Genomic DNA, 20,622 nt, shown 5'->3' with positions numbered 1-20,622 from the left:
TCATTCACATAAGTCATTTACAAACTCTTCCCACTGGAAAAGCAGGCTTTGGGGAGATCTGTTTTGTTGTTGTTGTTTGTTTGTTTGTTTGTTTGTTCATTTTTTCTGTTTTTCTGCAGTTTCCCGGTCCTTCTAGTTGTGCCTCTAGGAAGAAATATTCTCCTGAGGACTGGGAATCTTTCTGTCTGAAGGCCAGGGGGAGGCTTAACACTGCAATCTGCCCCCTCCTTCCTCTCTCTGACTCTATTTTAGATCTTCAGTAAAGATTTGAGGCTTTTTTTCAAGCTTTCAACTCTGAGGTATTTTGGAAAGCTGTAATTTTGTTTGTTCTTTGCAATGTGCATGTGGTTTCTTAAAACACAGATGTGCTTATTTTCTGCATCCTTTCCATAGCAAACATTTCCCTCTCAACTACAGGCTCTAAAAATGGGTTCTTGAGTGGACTTGGCCTGCAGTGTCCTTTGGAATGCTTATGGAGAGTGTCTGTCTCTACAATGACCAACTTCTTGCAATTTTGAGGCTTGCTAGGTGGCTTCCAACATTGTCTTGGGGTTTGCCCCTCATGTGTTTAACAGCCAGACATGTCCAGTGCATTGCACATTTTCTTTTTTAAGCATTTTTTTTATTGATTTCAGAGTGGAAGAGAGAGGGAGTGAGAGATAGAAACATCAATGATGAGAGAGAATCATTGATTGGCTCCTCCTGTACACCCCTTACTGGGGATCAAGCCCGCAAACCCAGGTATGTGCCCTTGACCAGAATCAAACCCAGGACTCTTCAGTCCGCAGGCCTACGCTTTATCCACTGAGCCAAACTGGCTAGGGCCCAACACCCATTTTGGAAAAACCCTCAGCAAAGTGTAAATAGAGGGAGCTTATCTCAACATGATAAAGGTCATATATGACAAACATATAGTGAACAGCATACTCAACAGGCAAAAACTAAAACCATTTCCCCTAAGAAAAGGAACAAGACAGGGATGTCTGCTTTCACCACGCTTATTCAACATAGTACTGGAAGTCCTAGCCACGGTGATCAAACAACAAGAAGAAATAAAAGACATCTAAATTGGAAAGGAGGAAGTAAAATTCTCATTATTCTCAAGTGATATGATATTGAACATAGAAAACCCTAAAAAATCCACCAAAATACTACTATATTTAATAAGTGAATTTTGCAACGTAAGAGGATACAAAATCAACACCCCAAAATTGATGGCTTTTTTATACACCAATAATGAATTCTTATTGAAACTAAAAAAAAATCCCATTTTCCACTGCAAGAAAAAAATTAAGATACTTAGGAATAAACTTAACCAAGGAGGTAAAAGACCTGTTCTCAGAAAACAAAAGGATGTTGAAGAAAAAGATAGCAAGATATAAACAAGTGGAAGAGTACACTGCATACATGGATTGGCAGCATCAACATCATTAAAATGTCCATACTACCCAAGACAATCTACAGATTTAATGCAATCTCTATTAAAATACCAACAGCGTACTTCACAGAGCTAGAACAAATACTCCAAAAATTAAATGGAATAAGAAAGCCTCCAAATAACTGCAGCAATCTTGAGAAAGAAAAACAAAGTTGGAGGAATCACAATACCAGATTTCAAGTTATACTACACAGCCACCATAATCAAAACAGCGTGGAACTGGCACAAGAGCAGGCATATAAATTAATGGAACAGAACAGAGATCCCAGAAATCGACCCAAGCCATTAAGCTCAATTAATATTTGACAAAGAAGGCAAGAGCATACAATGGAGTCAAGACAATCTCTTCAATAAATGTTGCTGGGAAATTTGGTCAGATACATGCACAAAAAATTATGAAACTATATCACCAACTTACACCATACAGCCATCTGTATGTCCACTTCTGAAAAGTATCTATTTAGGTGCTTTGTCCACTTTTTTAATTGGATTGTTTGTCTTTCTTTTGTTAAATTGTATGAGAGAACATATTTGGCAATGATACATCAGAGACCTCCAACCACATAAGACTTAGGTGAAGGAGTTTCACTAGAATTTTTAAACCGACTTCTGTGGGCAATCTCTTTGCTCCCTTTCCCCCTCACAAAGCCCAGTGAGTGGGATAGAAGTTCTTGTAGATAAAGAAATCTTGCAAGTGGCAGGGCAGGTACTGGGCAACATTTCCCAGGAACAGCCCCAAACCTCTGAGAACTGCCAAGGTCTCAACCACCTGTTTTCCAGTAACCTGGAGAGATAGGGAGAGCCTCCATCAAATCAGATGATGGCAGGCAGGGCTCTCAGCATCTCCCTGCACATCCTGTCCAACTGATCTTCCAATGGCCTTGGCTTGAGGACACACCTCCCTGTGCTTCTGGCCTTGGGCTCTGGACTCAATGTTGTGTTTTGTTTTGTAATCTGCAGAGAGGGTGGGGGACTCCTTGTTCTGCTGGGTGGGACTGCTGTGGCCACTGCTGTCTGATGAAAATGAGTCAACAGGAGTGGGAGGCCCTGGAGGCCTTGCAATGGGAAAGAATGGGAAGCCACAGGAGGATTCTAAACAAGGCACAGCTCAGTCAGATTCATCTGCAAATCTCATTCTGGCTATTATGTGGGAAGCAGCCATTACTCTTGTGTGTTCATTTGCAGGTAAGGATGGAAAGTAAGTAAGTAAATAAACAAACAGACTGACAGCTTTCCAGAGGCAGCAACTCTTATATGTTCTTCTCTATAGTGGCTGTTCCTATATCATCATCTACCACCATGGGACTCCAGCCCAGTGCGAGGCATACAGTAGGGACTTACCAGGGACTCACTGAGTGGAATGGACACAAGTCTAAGTTGTTACCTTGCCCTCCGAAGTCAGCGTCCAGATCACAGAGAAGGTCAGTTTGTCAGTCATGGGATTGAGGCTGCACAGTTCCTCACACAATGCCCTGGGAAGCATGGGGATCACCTGCAAATAGAGAACAGACTCTGAGCACCTTTCTCCAACCCACAGGAGTTTACACAGCCTTAGAAACATCCCAGACGGCAGAGTTTTGATGAACAGCTTGAGCTTCCAGGGAGAGCTGAAGATGGAGTCAGCTCTTTCCCCCAAAGACTATCAGAAAGACCACACTATCTGATATTTTTCCATGAGCTTCTAAAGTCAAATAGGAATGTGAAATGAAAGGTAAGAATTGGTAGCAGGGAAAAAAATACATTAGAGCAAGGAAAAACAACTACATTTTACTATATACTAAAACTGAAGCTTTTAGACTCTAAAGTTTAGAGTCAAGAATGACTTGTACTTTAGGATATAACTATTTCAGTAGAACTATATACTTTAAAACCCAAGGTCTTACTCTTTAAGTCTTTAATTCATTCTGAGTTTGTTTTTATGCGTAGTGTAAGTCAGGGCTTTTGCACGAGGCTATACAATTTGCCCAACTTTTATTGAAAGAGACTATCCTTTCCCCATTGTGTGTTCTTGGCACCCTTGTCAAAAATTAGTCTTACAGTTTTCAGTGTATAGGTCTTTCATCGCCTTAAATTTATTCCTAAGTATTTTATTGTTTTTGATGTTAATGTAAGTGGGATTGCTTTCTTTATTTCTATATCACTTCACATCTGTTATGGTGGCTATTATAAAAAAGACAACAGATAGCAAATGTTGGTGAAGATGTAGAGGAAAGGAAACCCTTGTACATTGTTGGTGGGAATGTAAATTGATACAGCTGCTATGGAAAACAGTATGAAGGTTCCTCAAAAAATTAAAAATAGAACTACCATATGACCCAGCAATCCCACTTTTAGGTATATATTAGAAGGAAATGGAACCCGTACTTCTAAGAGATATCTGCATTCCCATGTTTGTGGAGAAGAACGGGACTTGGTTGGAATGTCTGTAAGGAGGATTCTCCGAAAGGTCGGGGGCCTCTGGGGGGACCTTGCCAAAGGCAGCAGCCCCTACCTTGACTTTTCCAAACAAGTAAGATCCCCCGGGTGTTTTACTAAGGGATCTGTTTAGTCTTTTAGACTCGACCTTGTAGAAGCATGTGCTTTCTCAAGGATGCTTACCTTGTTGATTGTATCTAGAGGTTAATTTTAGTTCAAGCTGTTATGACAATAAAAGCCAAAGAAGGCAGGCGATCAGGGCTATTTGATGGTGATAGCCAAGTAGTGCCTTAGCCCTCTCTTTCACAGAAAAGTGTGTCAGAGCAATCCATTGACCCGTCGCTCAGGGTCTGCCGGTCAGCCCCAGCACATGTTCATTACAGTATTATTCATAATAGCCAAGACATGGAAACAACCCAAGTGTCCACTGATGAATGAATAGATTAAAATATGTGATATATGTGTGTATGTTTGTGTGTGTGTGTGTCTCAAATGAATGGCTAAAAAATGTAAACTACATACACACACACACACTCACTCAGGAATATTATTTGGCTGTTGGAAGGAAATCCTGCCATTTGTGACACATGGATGAACTTGGAGGGCATAATGCTAAATGAAATAAGCCAGACAGAGAAATACAAGTACTGTATGGTATCATATATATGTTAAATATTAAAAAAAATAAAAAGCCCATTAAATAGAAACAGAAGCAGAGAGTAGAATGGTGGTCGCCAGAGGCTGGAGGTGGGGGGTTGGTGGGTAAGATGGGAATAGAGAGATGCTGGTCAAAGGTTACATACTTTTAGTTATAAGGTGAATACATTCTGAGGATCTAAGGTACAGCATGGTGACTACAGTTACTAATAAGATACTGTATACTTGAAATTTTCTGAGAGCAGATCTTTTTTTTTGAGAGAGAGATCTTAAGTGTCCTCTCACCATATACACAAAAAAGAGTTAATTACATGAGGTGATAGATGTCTTAATTATCTTGACTTGGGCAATCATTTCACAATGTATATGTATATGAAATCATAGCACTGTACACTTTAAATACATACAATTACATTTGTCAATGATTCTTCAATAAAGCTGGGGACAATATAAAGACTCTAAGGACTGAGTATAACAGAATTTCACCCAAGTAAAATTGCTGAATCAATGCTTTAGTAATTGACAATAACACAACTGATCAAATCACAGGCTGGAACAGTAATAGATATTCCAATGAAATATCTCTGAAAGGTTCTTTTTTTTCCTTTTTCTGTTTTGTTCGTCAGTGTATTTTGTTCATTGGATTCCACGTATAAGTAAGATCATGTGATACTTGACTGGCTTATCCTGAAAGGTTCTTAAGTACAGGTTCTCTAGATGAACATTGTAGTCTACTAGTCACTCATTTTGCAGTGTGTTAAGCCCAAATTATTTCTTCCCTTTACTGATCTTTCTATCCCTTAACTGATACAATGGTGTAAACTCTTTAATTAAAAAATAGATCTCTTCAATTGACTTACAGCTATTCTAGAATATTACTTATTTTCTCTAAAATTCCAGTGATGATTTGAATATCTCTACCCAGATTTCCTAGAGATATTTCAAACTCTTTCCTCCTTCCTTTGAATCTATTCCTTTTCCCAGTTTTCTGGATTAATGGCATTGCCATGCACCCCACCACCCAAACTAAAAACAGAGCATCAATGGCCATTTGTTCAACACACTGCAGACCTACTTGATTTGTAGCGAAGTACAGGTAACATGCTACCCTGTGTGAAGTAACTGGAGTGACAGTAAGAGGGGCAACTATACACTAGTTGATGTAAAGTTAGCTAGTTAAGTTTCTATGTCAGTAAAGGCAAAACAAACCCCAGTGTTTTCTTATTCTGTGTAAAGTGTCTGTCTTGTACCATTTCAGTACAGTAAATAACCTTGATATGGAAAAGTACATGCTAGAACTCACAGCCCACACCAGTAACAACTAATTATTCCAAAGGGTGCAATATCTTCTTAACACCTATGTACAATCTAATGACCACCTGCAAATGTCTGGTAACCGCTTTTATAAGATAAGCACTTTTGAAATTTTTTCTCATCATTACTTTTATACCATCTGTTCAGATAACACTATATTTTCTTTAACTTACTAGTATTTAATGAATATTAAAATGTAATCTAAATTTTTTTCTTGTATGTATCAAGTGTTTTACAAAGTAATACATTTTTACTTGCATAAACATATCGAACAAAATGGAGAAAGTTTCAGTACTATACTGTGCCATGATTGAATTGTAAAGATTTTACATAATTTCAGCCTTTGGACTATGCTATGGACTGAATTGTGTCTCCCATCCCCAATTTCATGTTGAAGCCCTAACCCTTAATTTGACTGTATTTGGAGGTGAGGTCTTTAGGAGGTAACCAAGGTTAAATAAGGTCTTAAGGGTGGGTCCCTGATCCTATAGAAAGAGATAAACTCCCCCCTGCCCTGCACATACACAAAAGGCCAAGTAAGGACACTGAGCATGGACCCCCTCTGTAATGTCATTGCAACTTCGTTGTAAATCTAAAATTATTTCAAAATAAAAGAGTTTATTAAAAAGAAAGCCAGGAAGAGTCCACAGTAGGAACCAAATTAGCTGACACCTTCTTCTGGGACTTCTAGCATCTGGAGCTATGAAAAAATAACTGTGAGTTGTTTAAGTCCCCTCTTTGATATTTTGTATGACAGGCCAAATTGAGTTTGTTGGGGTGGATTCTTGGATTCTTCTTTGGGCTGCATTATCAGATAATTATACCAACTCTATTTGGTAGCAAGCTGCTCACCCTGCTAGTTAGGATTTCTTCTAAGTGTATAAGGCAGTATCTGATTGTGAATCACAAAACTGAGTATCTGAGAATGTAGCACAATTCCTGACTTCATGTATTAGTGCTTGTCAAAAGAAAGTTATTGCAACTAAATGCAATGTGGTACCCTGGACTGGACCTTGGAACAGAAAGAAGGCAATAGTGCAAAAACTGGTGAAATCCAAATACAGTATGCGTTTTCATTAATAGTAATGTTCTGATGTCAGCTTTTTACTTACAGCAAACGTACATGGTACTGTGAAGATATTAACCAGATCTGTTAGGTAACACTATATATCGGAGTTTGGGGTTAAGATTGAATTTGCAAATTGTCCGAAAATCATTAACCAACAGCGTGATGTCCAGGTTCATCATCGGCACAATGCAGGAAAAAAGAGCAAAGATAGACTTGAGGTTTAATCCTGTACAAGTTGGGCAAGCTAGTCTAGTTCTCTGAGTCTCAGTTTTCTTATTAGTAAAACAATATTGAAGGTGCCCAATAAAAGTCAGCTCTCTGGCCATCCCACGGTCTACTGGGTCTCAGCCAGCCTTCCTCCAGTCTTTGCCCTGGTGGTCCCCTCACATCCCAATCAGAGCCACACTGACTTGCTCACTGTACACCCCTTCACCTGCCAGGCCTACTCACTGCTCTAGTTCTTGTTCCCTCTTTCTGGAATACCTGTATGGATATTTGGCATCTGGCCAACTTTTGCACATCCTTTAAGATTCAACTCATCACCATTTCTAAAAAGATTATACAGATTTCCCCAGGTGGAGTGTGGACTATGTTCTGTGTACTCCCCCATCCCACCCCCATTCTTTCAAATAGGACTAGAGGCAGTCCTGAATGTCTGTCACTTACTCCATCCTTCCTGCTCTTCCACAGTACTTCTGTAGCCCTTAACACACTCATCCTAAGTGCTTCTTTATGTGCCTCTCCCCTCTACTAGAACATGCAATCTTTAGAAATGAAGACCAGCTCCAGCTCCTGCTCCCGTCTCTCTATCCAGCACCGGGCACACAGCAGGCACTTCTGGTTGAATGAATGAATGACTTTTGCTTGGGAAATGAATTGCCTGTTTTTTTCTATGTTTACTGTTTACTGCATCAGAGAAGAATCTTATGAAATACATGGCAGACTTCTACTTAAACATCTTTACAAAAGATTTTCACAGGCAGGTAGTAGTTTAAGTATAAGATAAGCTGTTTTGGCTACTCTCCCCTAAAAACAATGGGCACGCAGAGGGGCTGCCCTGGTTACAGACAAGCACTGCTTGGTCTCCTGTATCTTATACAGAAGATGACATTTTAACATTCACACTGCAATGTGCTGCCAAAGAACCTAAGTGCTCAGGAAGAAGTTAAACATCAAAACTTTTCATGTAGTATAATTATCTTTAAATTTTAAAGAGTATTCCTTTTAATAAAATTTCTTAGGGCAGAATTGAGATGGAATTCAGAGAAAACAGTCTTTATGTCCACATAGTTTTGTAAATAAATGGTTATTTCTATGTCTTTGAAAGGAAAATGAGTAAACCACAATCACATCTGTGGTTTGGCATGTCATGCCTTTCATAAATTGGGCCTGACTTCTGCTGAGGTCACTGGGAATGTGCTCTACGACAGGAGGCACATGTATCAAGAACAGAGCACAGCAGGGATCCCCCTGGGAGATGGGGCTGGGGAGACTGGCAGCTGCTCCTGATAAGCTGCTTTAAATACAATCCTGTTATTTCAGGGAAGACCTGCCCGGACAACAGCACAGTGCCCCATGCACATTCATCGGCTGCGTGAGATCTGCCCTGGTACCTGGAGAGACTCCAAGGCAGGGGTGGTACACACAGAACACGATGTGTAACTAGAAAGAGAAGAAAGGTCTCTGCAGGAGTTGAGAAACTGCTAGTTGTCATTAGCATCGTGCAGATAGATGCTTATGCATCCCTGAGATTGTCCGCAGTTGAGTCCTGCCTGTCCTCATTAGCTTCACTACTCAGTATGGACCACGTGGCTATTTCTTTCAAAGTTCTCAAACTTGCTCACGTTCACTGTCCCAAGTCTACAGACCCACAGTTAAGCTTATAATCTGCCTTTCCTGCTTCTGCCATTCACAGCTGAGTGGCGAGGGAGGAAATCACTGGACTGTGTCAGGTGCACAACTGAACCAGCCTTAGCTCCCACCCAGTGGAGGCTGGCAGTCTTTCACTTACATTGCTTAGTTCCTTCCTCTCTGCCCCTCAGGCTCTATCCCAAAACTTCATTACGCTCCTCAAACCTCCTGCCCAACTGCCTTCTGCCTCATTCTCAGCAGAAAACCTCAACTCTTCTTCACAGAGAAGGTGAGCACGTCAGACTCATCTGTTCCCAAGCATCCTTCCAGCTCTTTCCTTGACCAATTTCTCCAGACTCCACCCCCTCTAACTTCACCTGAGTGCCTCAGTTCCCTGACACCTGACAAGCATCCTCCTTGTCTAAAACCTGGCCTCTGTCTGGGCGTTTGATCCACCCCTCCCACCAACGCTCTTCTCAATCAGGTACCTGCTCTGCCGGTGTCATATCTTTCCTATAGACCATATACAAGGCCAATTTTAGCAACAACAGACAACACTGACCTCCTCAGTCTAGCTCTCCCCCACCCTGAGTCCTCCCTTCACTTCTCAAAACAGTTTCACTTCCTGTTTTCATTTCCAGCTTCCTTTCACATCTCAAGGAAATATGACATTTTAAAATTGCAAAAGTTATATGTTCATTGTAGAAATTTTAGGTGACAACAAACCAAAACATGAGAACACAAAAATTCTGAGGCCCCATGCCTTAGAGAATAAACAATGGTAACATGCTGGTGCAGAACTTTTGTCTTTTTTCAGTGCACACATAAACAACTATATGTCAGGTAAAATATTACATATTATAGGTCTATGTATATTTTGAAACACAGAACTAGTGGACACTCAGACACTCCTCTGTATTGGTCTTTATGGGTCTCTTCTCCTTCCCAGGCTCCCTCAACCCTGGTGCTCCTCTCTCTGGGCTTTGCTTTCCATTCTCTCTCTGCACATTCTCCCCAAGGAGCCCCTTCACCCCTGGGTGTGCATGACCACTGATACGTGAGTCCCACCTATATCCCCATCTCTAGCCCTGCCTTTCCTCTCCTGGTAGCTCCAGACCCCTCTATTACACTGCCCTTTGCACACCCTGATTTGGACATTCCATGCCCACTTCAACTTTACATTTAGAAGGCAAAGTTCAGCATTTTCATCCCTTCACCTGTTCCTGTGCCTATATTTTCTTTCTCAGTTTAGAGCAGCACCTTATCCCAGTTAAATAAGCAAGCAAACAACACACACACACACCCCACACACACCACAACTAGGTATTACCTCGTGATTCCTCCACTCTCCTCTTCCCGCTACATCCCACCAGTATTCAGGTCTGGTAGGTCTTACCTTCTAAATCTCTCTCAAATGAGTCTTTCCCTCTCCATCTCCACTGGTAAAGTGTTGACACCTTTGTCTCTCTTGGGATATTTTCCAATAGTCTCCTAACCGAGCAGCAGAGTTCTGGAGTGGAAATTATTCTGGATAAGATTTCTTTATTAGTCTCCAGATTTCTACATCTTCTTAATAAACTCCACCCAATGATAATCCGCAATCCCACTTCCATTAGGGTACATTGCTTTTACCTTCCCCGACAGTTGATGAGCTAAATTCAGTAATTTGATTTTTTTATTCATCCTGTTAATAACGGAGGGCTCTGAGAAGTCTGCGAGCAAGCCTGGTCATGGCCCAGGTCACGTGTGGCCTAGGGCTCTCCAGGAGCAATGGGTACAACACTGGTATCCCTCCTCTAAGGAGACAGCAAAGTCACAGTGGAAGCTGAGCTGTCCCATCTGCCTCACCCCACTTTTAGTTGTGTGAGATGGATTGCTAGATTGAGAGGGGAGGCAATTTGGAGGCAAATTTGAAACATTCTGCGCTCAGGATGTCCATTTTAGCCACAGGCTGCAGACATCTATTGCTCTACTTTTCCTGGGCTCCAGCTGGACGCCAGCACATCAGTAGACTCTATGATTCTGTGGAGGGTCACTCAAAGTCTCCAGGGGTCACAACTGAGGGAAAGGGATCTGGTACCGATAACTGTAGCCTCACTGCTCTTCAACCACATGGTTGCTAAGGGGATTGCCTATCTTAATCAAAAAAGATCATGTCACTTCCCTGCTTGCCCTCAAAATGAAGCCCAAGCTCTTTAGCCCACCATTCCAGGCCTCTCTGTAGCTTCATCTCTTGGCACCCCCTGCAACATACACCCCAGAAATTCTAAACTACATACTGTTCCCTGAAAAGTTCCATGCTTTTCCTAGCCTCGGTCTAGAATGCCCTCTCCATACACTTTTGTCTACCTAGAAATTTTCTACTCATAATTTGAAGCACTGCTCAAAAAATCAATAGCTTTATAATACCTTCGTGGCTGCTATGGAAGCTCCTCTCTTAACCACCAAACAGGGCAAATAAACCTCTCTTCTCTATAGTACTTCCTCACCTTGGGAGTACAGATAGCCCAGTGCATTGTAACTGTTTGTTACATGCCCGCTTCCTCGGACTTCCCAGGGTAAGATCAGCATCTCTGCCATTTTCATAAGCCTGGCGCCTGGCGCCTGGCACCTGGCACACACTGGAACTTGATAAATGCTAACTGGATATAGACTAGTAGCACCTCAGGCAGCAGGAAAGGGGATTAAAGGGTGCTAAATCTTCTTAAGCATGTTTCAGAGTCAGGATCAAAGTTGGGTCAGGGCAGAGCTTAAAAGCTGGTCATGGATAAAAAGGGACAGTGAAGATAGGATACTGACTTTCTAAGCATTCTGGACTAGAGCTTAAGAGAGCTGAGAGAAATTGATCATTTAGGTAAATACACCACTGCCCAAGGCAGCTGGGTGGGGGTACCAACAAGACTATAAAATCTTATATTAGCCTCAAAGAGCAGAAACATCTGCGAAAGCCACAGCGGGTAGGCTGGCCAAGTTCAGCAACGGGTTAGCCAGGACAGCCCTGTGACCAACAGAAAGGGCCACAGAGGGGAAGAATCAATCAGCTAGGCAAGGAGGAACAGGAGGTGACTAGCAGTGACAAGGGGCTACAATAGCTGAAGGAAGCCAGCTGTCAACAACTGGGTTGCCCAGAACTGGGAGCTGTAGAGGCCTCTTCTGTCCCCCTCGGCTCAGGCCACTGGTGGCTCCCAAACTTCCCTCACACCTTCAGTGCCCACTGGCTGTCTGAGCCTGAGAATGTGGTGAATTTTCTCCTGAGGACTTCGAGGTTTTAACAATGAGGTGCACTCAGCTAGCTCCCAACTCGCACACATAAACAACTTAAAGGACAGAGATAATTCACTTGCCAACCAACATCTCTGTTTAAAGAATTTTCTTTTTCACATCAACACTTCCTTGAATTTCGAATTTGATCAACTCTGTGTTGCACAGTTTGACATTAACAAAACATCAACATTCTGACAACCTGCTGGGGTCAGAAAGGAACATCTTAAAACTCTTTGGACTCCACATTAAGACATGCTTCCAATCCCAATCTTTGATCTCTATTATAAAGCAGTACCAATAAAATATCGTAAGAGATTTATGGGCGAACTTTCATTTGAGCTGTTTCACACCTAAAATAACACAAGTGCTTGGGCCAATAGGCAGAAATTTTTGGTTTAAGTTTCAACTGTTTAGGTTTTCTTTTACTTTTAAAACTCAATTCACTATTTAAAAGAATTACCTTAAATTTTACAATTACATTATATTTCTCTCTCAGAGAAGACAGTGGGAAACATTAACTGGGTAGATGGCATGTCCTTCTGAGAAGGACAGTCCTAAGTTAGGGCAAATAGTCCCTATCCTAACAGATATCTTTTGTTTAAAAAAAAAAGGTGTTATATCTTTTGTTAAAAAAGAAAAAAAGGTGTTTTTTCAAGGGATTTAAATGGACGATATTTAAATTTATCTTTCCTCCTGAGTAAGCCCTAGTGTTAACAAGAATAACCAAATACTTAGTTCTGTGAATAACGTCCCAACAAAAAGAATTTAATTTAGAAGGCAGTAGGACAGTATTTGGACCCAGATCTGCTGCCCTGCATGCTGTACCCTCAAGCTTAGATTGCAATCTGACATCAGTCACTCACAGGTCAGTAGCATTGAATGAACACAATTAGTGCCACATTCCCTCCAGGTGGGAAAATAACTGGCACCCCCGCCCCACCACACATATTCCCTCCCCCATCTGATGGAGCTGGGACAATGATTCTTCCAAGTGAGAGAACAGAGGATCTGAGGAGGAGGAACGCAGCTCATCCAGCTTTTAAGAAGACCTTTATAGGCAAAGTAAAGTGAAAACAGCAGAAGAGTTCCTGGACACAGTCCTTTAAGAAACAAAAATGAGTAGGAAGAAAGGTCAGAGTTGTGGTTCCAAGGAATCCGGAGGCACAGCTGCTGCTGTCCAAGGTTGTAGGCCGGCGCCACTCGCTCCTGCCAAGCTGGGGCAGTGCCGGCAGGCGGCAGGAGCCCGCAGCCATTCAGAAGCATGTTTGAAGATCACAGTTAAACTTTTCTATGCGGGGAGAACATTTCTTTTGTGCACTTTTATGTGGTCTGTAAAGAGATTGCTACTTTTATTTCTCTTTCCATCATAACATTATAGTTTTGTAGATAAAAGTGATTTTGAAGTCTCATCTCCCTTCCCTAAGAAGTCCTGCATTTTCGGGCAGGGGATATGGATGAGACGTCTCCAACATGAGGCTATAGTAAATGTAGTCCATGCATTGCTAGCACGCGGCTGGGGCACTCAAAGTCAAATGACATTAGGCTTATTGAACATGGCAGAGGTATGTTTGAAAGTCCATCTTCCACTTGTCACAGATGATGCCCATTAGGGCTGAGGTGGGGATGACCCAATCCTGTGCACCAGAGCAGAGCTACATGAGGTCTTGGGTCTGTGGAAATCATGGGAACTTTCCATGATGGCTGTATTGAAGCAACAGAAGTCCTGGCAGAAGTGGGCTCCACAGCAAAGACAGAGAGGCTGAGAAACCCCTGATACAGTTGACGACTCCATTTGTAGGAAGCCTTGGTTTCAGACTTGAAAGGAAGTACAGTCATCCCTTAGAATCCATGGAGGACAGGTTGCAGGACAATCCCCACAGATACCAGAATCCGAAAATGCTCAAGTCCCTTATATAAAATGGCGTATGTAGCATTTGCATAGAACCTATGCACAACCTTTAACTCGTTTCTAGATTACTTATAATCCCTAATACAATGTAAATGCTATGTAAATAGTTGTTATACTGTATTGTTTGGGGAATAACAAGAAAAAAAGTCTGTACATGTTTAGTACAGACGTAACCATCACATGGCTAACTACATAGTACATGTCAGCAACAACATAACTGTTTCCCCCCCCACCCCCCGAATGTTTTAAATATGTAGTTGGTTGAATCCAGGGATACAAAATCAGTGGATACAGAGGGCTGACTGTATACTATAATAGCTGGGTAGTCTTATAAGCCTTGGGTTCCAGGGTAATTATACATTTGGGATATGGGCACAGATCGTATATCCTTGGCAATAGTATGATGGGGAGGGGTGGGTATGGAGGTGGTGCCACAGGGCCATCTACAAGCACGGACATGAAGAAGTCAGGAATAATTTTCAGAACCCAGGAGAACACTGGCTTCTAAAAAGATGCACTACCACAGTTAGCATTGTCAGGATGATACTCATACTTCCTTATGGCCAGGGACCAGGCATAACAAGAGCAGGTGGTCTGATTCCTAGGACCCTAGGAGTGGGACATCTCTAGCAGCACATGGATCTCTGGTGGCCTGCTCTGCCTGGGTCTAGACAACATGTCCATAAAAGGCCACCCCATTCTGGGGAACAGCAGGAAAAATGCATAGGAATACACAGTTTTCAAACCATAGTTTTAAAGGGGTGATAATAAAGAGGGAGGTCAGCAATAACTAAGAGAAGGGGAATGCTGTCCTACAGACATGTCTTAATGCTTGTGCCAAGATGTTCATAAAGATCAGAGCTTTCTAGGGCCTCTTCAGAACCCCTATGTAGGTGGTTTTCTCAAACCTATAGTTACCCATCTAAATACTTCTACCTGGGGTAGGCAGCACAGTGAATTTCCCCAGAAGTTAGAGAGGTGGTAGCCAGAACACAGTGGCCTACCAGGATATGCTGCTTTTGAGGGTAGTGCTTATAGCCTGGCTTTTCCTTTTGCCAGCTGTGTAGGCACACAGGTGTGCTGGCAATGGGAGCTGAAAATCAAATTAGGCAGTGGAGGGAGACTGGGCTGTTGTATCCTCTCCCTAGGTAAAAGGTTCCCAACTCCCATGTACATGTGAGTGGGTGAATGGTGGGGATATACCTCTCACCTTAGTGTATTCAAAGAGCAAACACACCAGAAGTCATGTCCTGAGGGCATGGGAGGAGGGAAAGTTCAAGCTAGTATAGGTACCAATCTAAAACTGGACCATAGCATTTAAGGAAGCTAAAAAAGTGAAAGTCGTGATATAACCAAATAAGCGGATGAATGGAAGAGAAAAGAACCTGGAAGAATTCATGAGCTTCAGTAAGGGGGTAGAAATAACACACATATGGTCTTTTATTCATCACCGTCCCCAGGGCCAAGAGCAGTGCCGGGAAGACACTGGTGCCCATTGAATACTTGTTAAAGGAGGCCTATAGACTCAGTGCCTCATCAGGAATGGCAGAATCAAGACTAGGCAGATGGTATATCCTTGGCTCCCTTTGCTTTTCCATCTCTGAGAATCCAGGGTATCTTGTAAAGGGCAGGGCAGGAGCAGATGAGCTCCACCCTTTAGAACAGGAGTCAAAACACGCTGGGAGGTGTGGCTCAGTTGGTTGAGTCCAGTGTAACAAAGGTTGCCAGTTTAAATCCCAGTCAAGGCACATGCCCGGGTTGCAGGCTCAATCCTGGTAGGGTGCCTTCCTCTCTCTCTAAAAATCAATTTTAAAATCTATTTAAAAAATACGAAAAACTTTTTCTTAAAAGGCTAGTAGTAAACTTTCATTCCATTCTTCTATAGTATAACCATTTAATAGATATTACATAAGTGAATGGGTGTGACTGTGTTACAATAAAAGTTTATAAAAATGGTGGCTGCTGTGGCTGAGTTTGCTGAGCCCTGCTTTGTTTGGAATGATAGTTTGCAAGCAGTTATTTTTCCTCATTTCTTGCTGAAGCTGACTACTTGTCTGCATTACTTACGTGGCAGCGCCTGTATGAAGGCTGGAGATGAATACCTGTGTTTTGCCTTTCTTTCTCTTTAATTTAGTTCCCCTTGAACATATAAGGGCCTAACAGGAAAACATGCAATAATAGAGGACAAGTATTTTTTCAGGGAAAACTTTTTTTTTTAGACCTTATTAGATGTGAGAAAAGATGTTCAGACAAGGTTGCTGTTCCTCAGGAATTTTTTGTTTAAAGAGAAATAAATAAAAAAATTAAAGAAGGGAAGAAGACTAAATAGAAGCACATTTTTCAATCCAAGAAACTAGAGACTGATTTTTACCTTCTGAACCAAGTAGACACTCGTAGCTCTCTGAGCAGCCACTTGATCCAATTCGGAGCCATCAGGGACAAAGTAACTGACGTCGGCGATGTGAACTCCCACTTCATAGGTGTTGCCTGTAAAGGCACAAGAAGGTCCATCAGCCTGGTTTGGAAGGCAACAGCAATCCCTCCCGGAAACTCTTCCCAAGAACACATGTCACTCTCAGAGGTCACTGGGGGCCCTTTCCAGTGTCGATGGGCACTTCACATACTCCCATAACTTCACTGTTGTTGCTTGATGAGATTTTTATCCTGAACAAACATTAACCATTTTCACAATATGTTTCCCACTTCTTTCTTTTTTAAAAAACATTTTTACTAATTTCAGAGAGAAAAGGAGATGGAGAGAGAGATGGAGACATCAATGATGAGAGAATCATTGATCAGTTGCCTCCTGCATGTCCCATACTGGGAATCAAGTCCGCAACCCAGGCATATGCTCTGACCAGGAACTGAACTGTGACCTCCTGGTTCATAGTTAAACACTCAACCACTGAGCCATGACAGCTGGGTGTGTTTCCCATTTCTAAAGGCTTCTTGTCTTTGACAAAACATCAGTAGACTTGCAAAGGAAGACTCATTTTAGATCATAAACAAGTCCTTTCAGGTCAGTAGTAGCAAGTTGGTCCCCAAATCCTGCAGACTTTGCCTCTGAAAGCTCTGCCGTCCTGTCCATCTGACAAGAGCCTGCTTTCAGTCCCACAGCTGGCCTTCCTCCCTTGACGCAGGAAGCCTCTTACCCAACCTTCCGTACTGTTTCTAGTCATCTTCATAACCATGGATCTGGTGATGCCACTCCCTAGCCTGCTACTCTTGTTCTTGCATGGTCTCACCCAATCTACCATACCAGCCTTAAGACCTTAACCTCCACACGCTCTAGACGCAGCTGTCATGGCAAATTTCTTCCCATTCCCAGAATGTGTCTTATTCCATCCCACTCAGATGCTGGCTTGGCTTGTGCTTTTTCTTACACTTGAGATAACTCAACAGGACTTGCCTATCAAGGTCCTTCTTACCTTATAAGGGCTAACTGAAGAGTATCCCAGAACAAGAGATTCTCTGCCCTGTTTCCTCCAGCTGCACTGTTAAAACACCCAACCCATAACTGAAGATGCTTGCCATGACCGTTCTTCAGAGGTCTCATCTCTACCAGATATCAGAGCATATCTGCACTGGTTTACTCCAATGTCTGTCTCTCTCCCTACAGTGTAAGCTCTGGAAAGGAAGGGCATTTGGTGCAAAGTTCACTGTTGTAGGCCCAGTGACTAGAAGAATGCCTGACACACAGTAGGCATTCCACAATACCTGTTGAGTGAATAAATCAATAATTGGTTTGCTAGTTGCTTTTTCCCTTCTGGCAAAAGACCCTACTTGTTTTCCTTTTAGAACTGCCCTTTTCCTTACTGGTGGAGTGTTTTTCAACAGGCGCTGCCTTTTCTATCAGTTCCACCAGAGATGGTCAGATGATTCAGGCCAATAGAATTGCATCTAAAGCTGGACTGGGGACCAGTGAGGTTATGCATTTAAGATTTACTCTTGAAAATCCTATAAATCATCTATCAAATGTAGTAGATGTAATTACACATACACACACACTTCCATATATATATATATGAAAATGCACAAAATGAACAGAATATGAAAAAGAGCACACACGTAAAATAAATGTGCAGAAGTGTGCAGACAGAAGTATACTAATGATATGAGCACAAAAGTGAATGTTTAAATTTAAACATATAATTGATGTAATTCTATTATACCTCATCCCTGTTCACAGTTACTGGTTTAGGCATAGGTATATGACTCAAGTAGATCTATTCTGAGTCTGTTTTCAGGGACTGAATTTGGACTTCAGGAAAAAGTGTCTCTCTCAGAATCCAGAGACAGTAAGGTCCATTGTTAAGTCCGGAATTGCCAAGGAAATTTCTTTGTCACATAATCATGCCAATATAGTAAATAAGAGGTCTAAGAAATAAAGGGAGAAATCATGATGACCTCATTTGAACTCCAGGATCCAGCTGAACTAGCGACTAGACTACCTGTGGACTTGGCAATTCATGAGTAATTCAGTCATGGCGACCTCACTGATATAATCCTGACTTGAGTTCTCCACCGTGTGAGGTCACAGTGAGAAGACCACTATCTATGAACTAGGAAGCAGACCCTCATAGACACTAAATGTGTTGGCACTTTGATCTTGGACTTCCCAGCCTCCAGAACTGTAAGAAATAAATGTTTGTTGTTTATAAGCCCCCAAAAAGAAAGAATCCTGATTGATACCCAAGTTGACTTAGAAGAGTTTGCTAACATATCACAAACTTGCTTCTCTGTTACCTGGATAAGGTCTCACATATTTATCTGAAAATCTTATAGCTATTTATTGTCCTCCTGTTCCTTCTTCACTGGGGGATGATTCTTCCCTCAGTTTTTAAAATGGAAAAACATTTAAACATGGGGTAGTTAAGGGGTTTAGGGGAGGAAAAGCATTCTTTACTCAGAGACCACCTCTTACTGGGCATTCACTGGGTTTTCTTGCCCAGTCTTTTAACTTAACACATTAGAGAAAACCTAAGTCCACCTAAGAGATCCTGGCTGCTATGGGATAACAGACCAATTTCCCACAGAGGAGAAAGGACTGTCTGGAAAGCTGAGAGAAACCAGTGTGGCTCAAAGTTCAGCTGCCTCATTCTGAGAGCCATGCAGCTGTGTTGTTGGGTCATGGGGAACAGTGAAACCTGCCCTCGATGATCGAGGAACTCAACCCCAAGAGAATGTGGCCAAGAGTCTCAGACAGCTCAACTTCCAATTTTGACATTACAAGTATCTAAAACCAACACTCGAAGAAGGTAAAACAAAGTGTCTTCTTTTGAAGTGAGAATTATAATATATTGGCCTAACAGGTAAATATTGACTAAAGGAAAAGAGAGAGGATTATTACATCATGATATAAACCATAATCTTCAATTCAGTCTGTGTGTTGTTACTACACATGAACTTTCTGTCCTTAGTCAAAATTGACAAACTGACAAAGAGTTCATTACAGGAGATAAAATATGAAGGAGGCCAATCAAAACATATTTGAGAGGCTTAAATTTCACTCAGAATTCCCAGCAGAGCCTCTAAAACCAGTAAAGAGAAGCTCTTGTATTCTCTCCTTTGGACATTTTTAATGGAAACCCTAAGTAAATATTTTATTACATATATTTACATAATGTGAACTTGCAGAACTCTTGAGGTAGTTGTACTGTAGTTTTTATTCTATGAAAGAGAAAATATAAATGCAAAAGATTATATAATATATACTGCCAAAACATTTAGGACAAATTTGATGTTTTAAAAAATACCATCTTCCATATAAAATTATTCTTTAAATTTTTTTCTTTACATTAAAACATTTTCATCTCCTGGGGCTAAGATGAGTACTGTGAATTCTGAAGAGCTGTGGAAGGAGAGGGAGGAAGAGTCCCCAGGCCAGCTATGCCTGGCAAACTCTGCACAGGGCCCATAGACTTAAGTGAATACAAATGCTCCTCTGAGTGAACCTGAGAAGATATCATAACTGCTTCATCTAATTAAAACACTAACAAAACCTAAAGCAGGGGCTTAAGAACCATCTTCTACACCAGTCTTTCAGCCATTCAGCTGTTCCCCCATGTGCCTGCCAGGTGGCCCCTGACACAGTCTCAAGCGGGTGGAGCTCACATTTTGAAGCTACTGCTCCATTTCTGAAGAGCTCTGGTCATGAGAAACCACTTCCTTACACAGATGCATGACACTCAGAAATAGAGCCCTAGTTTATTTCAGCACTGGACCTCTCTAAGAGGTAATCCCTCCATTAGAGGAGCTCACAACCTAAGGTGGTTGGCAGAAATACCAATGTGGTGACAATATAATGTTACTAATGCTATGAAAGAGGACAGTTACAAAACCTTACTGCATGGGAGCAAGTTGAGCTGAAATCTGTTTTTACTTCAATGAGAACATGTCTAGTGTTTTATAATTTACTAGAGGCCCGGTGCACAAAAATTTGTGCACTCAGGGGTAAGGGGGGGTCCCTCAGCCTGGCCTGTGCCCTCTTGCAGTCTGGGACCCCTGTCACTCACAGAGTGGGGCCGATAGGGGAGTTGGGGCACCGCCCCCTGTCACACACAGAGCAGGGCGGATCAGGGGGTTGGGGCGCCACCCTCTATCACTCACAGAGCAGGGCCGATCAGGGGGTTGGGGCGCCGCACTGTCACACTCAGGGCAGGGCCGATGGGGAGGTTATGGCTCTACCCACTCACACACACAGCA

At 42.0% G+C, this 20,622-nt stretch overlaps 1 protein-coding gene across 2 annotated transcripts in view; it reads right to left on the bottom strand.

Moving 5' to 3' along the window:
* Positions 1-20,622, bottom strand: part of DIS3L2 (DIS3 like 3'-5' exoribonuclease 2) — a 304,502-nt gene that overhangs the window by 86,500 nt on the left and 197,380 nt on the right. For both annotated transcript variants that reach the window (XM_015561871.1, XM_006760425.2), the window contains 2 exons: positions 16,289-16,404; positions 2,823-2,930 (listed from right to left, as the gene is read on the bottom strand). In XM_015561871.1, the coding sequence (XP_015417357.1) occupies positions 2,823-2,930; positions 16,289-16,404 (224 nt within the window). The remainder of the gene's footprint in view (positions 1-2,822; positions 2,931-16,288; positions 16,405-20,622) is intronic.

Source organism: Myotis davidii, unplaced genomic scaffold (genome assembly GCF_000327345.1).
Source record: "Myotis davidii unplaced genomic scaffold, ASM32734v1 scaffold370, whole genome shotgun sequence".
Taxonomy (NCBI): domain Eukaryota; kingdom Metazoa; phylum Chordata; class Mammalia; order Chiroptera; family Vespertilionidae; genus Myotis; species Myotis davidii.
Note: the sequence above shows the minus strand (reverse complement) of the source record. Positions and strands in the feature narration are given on the sequence as shown.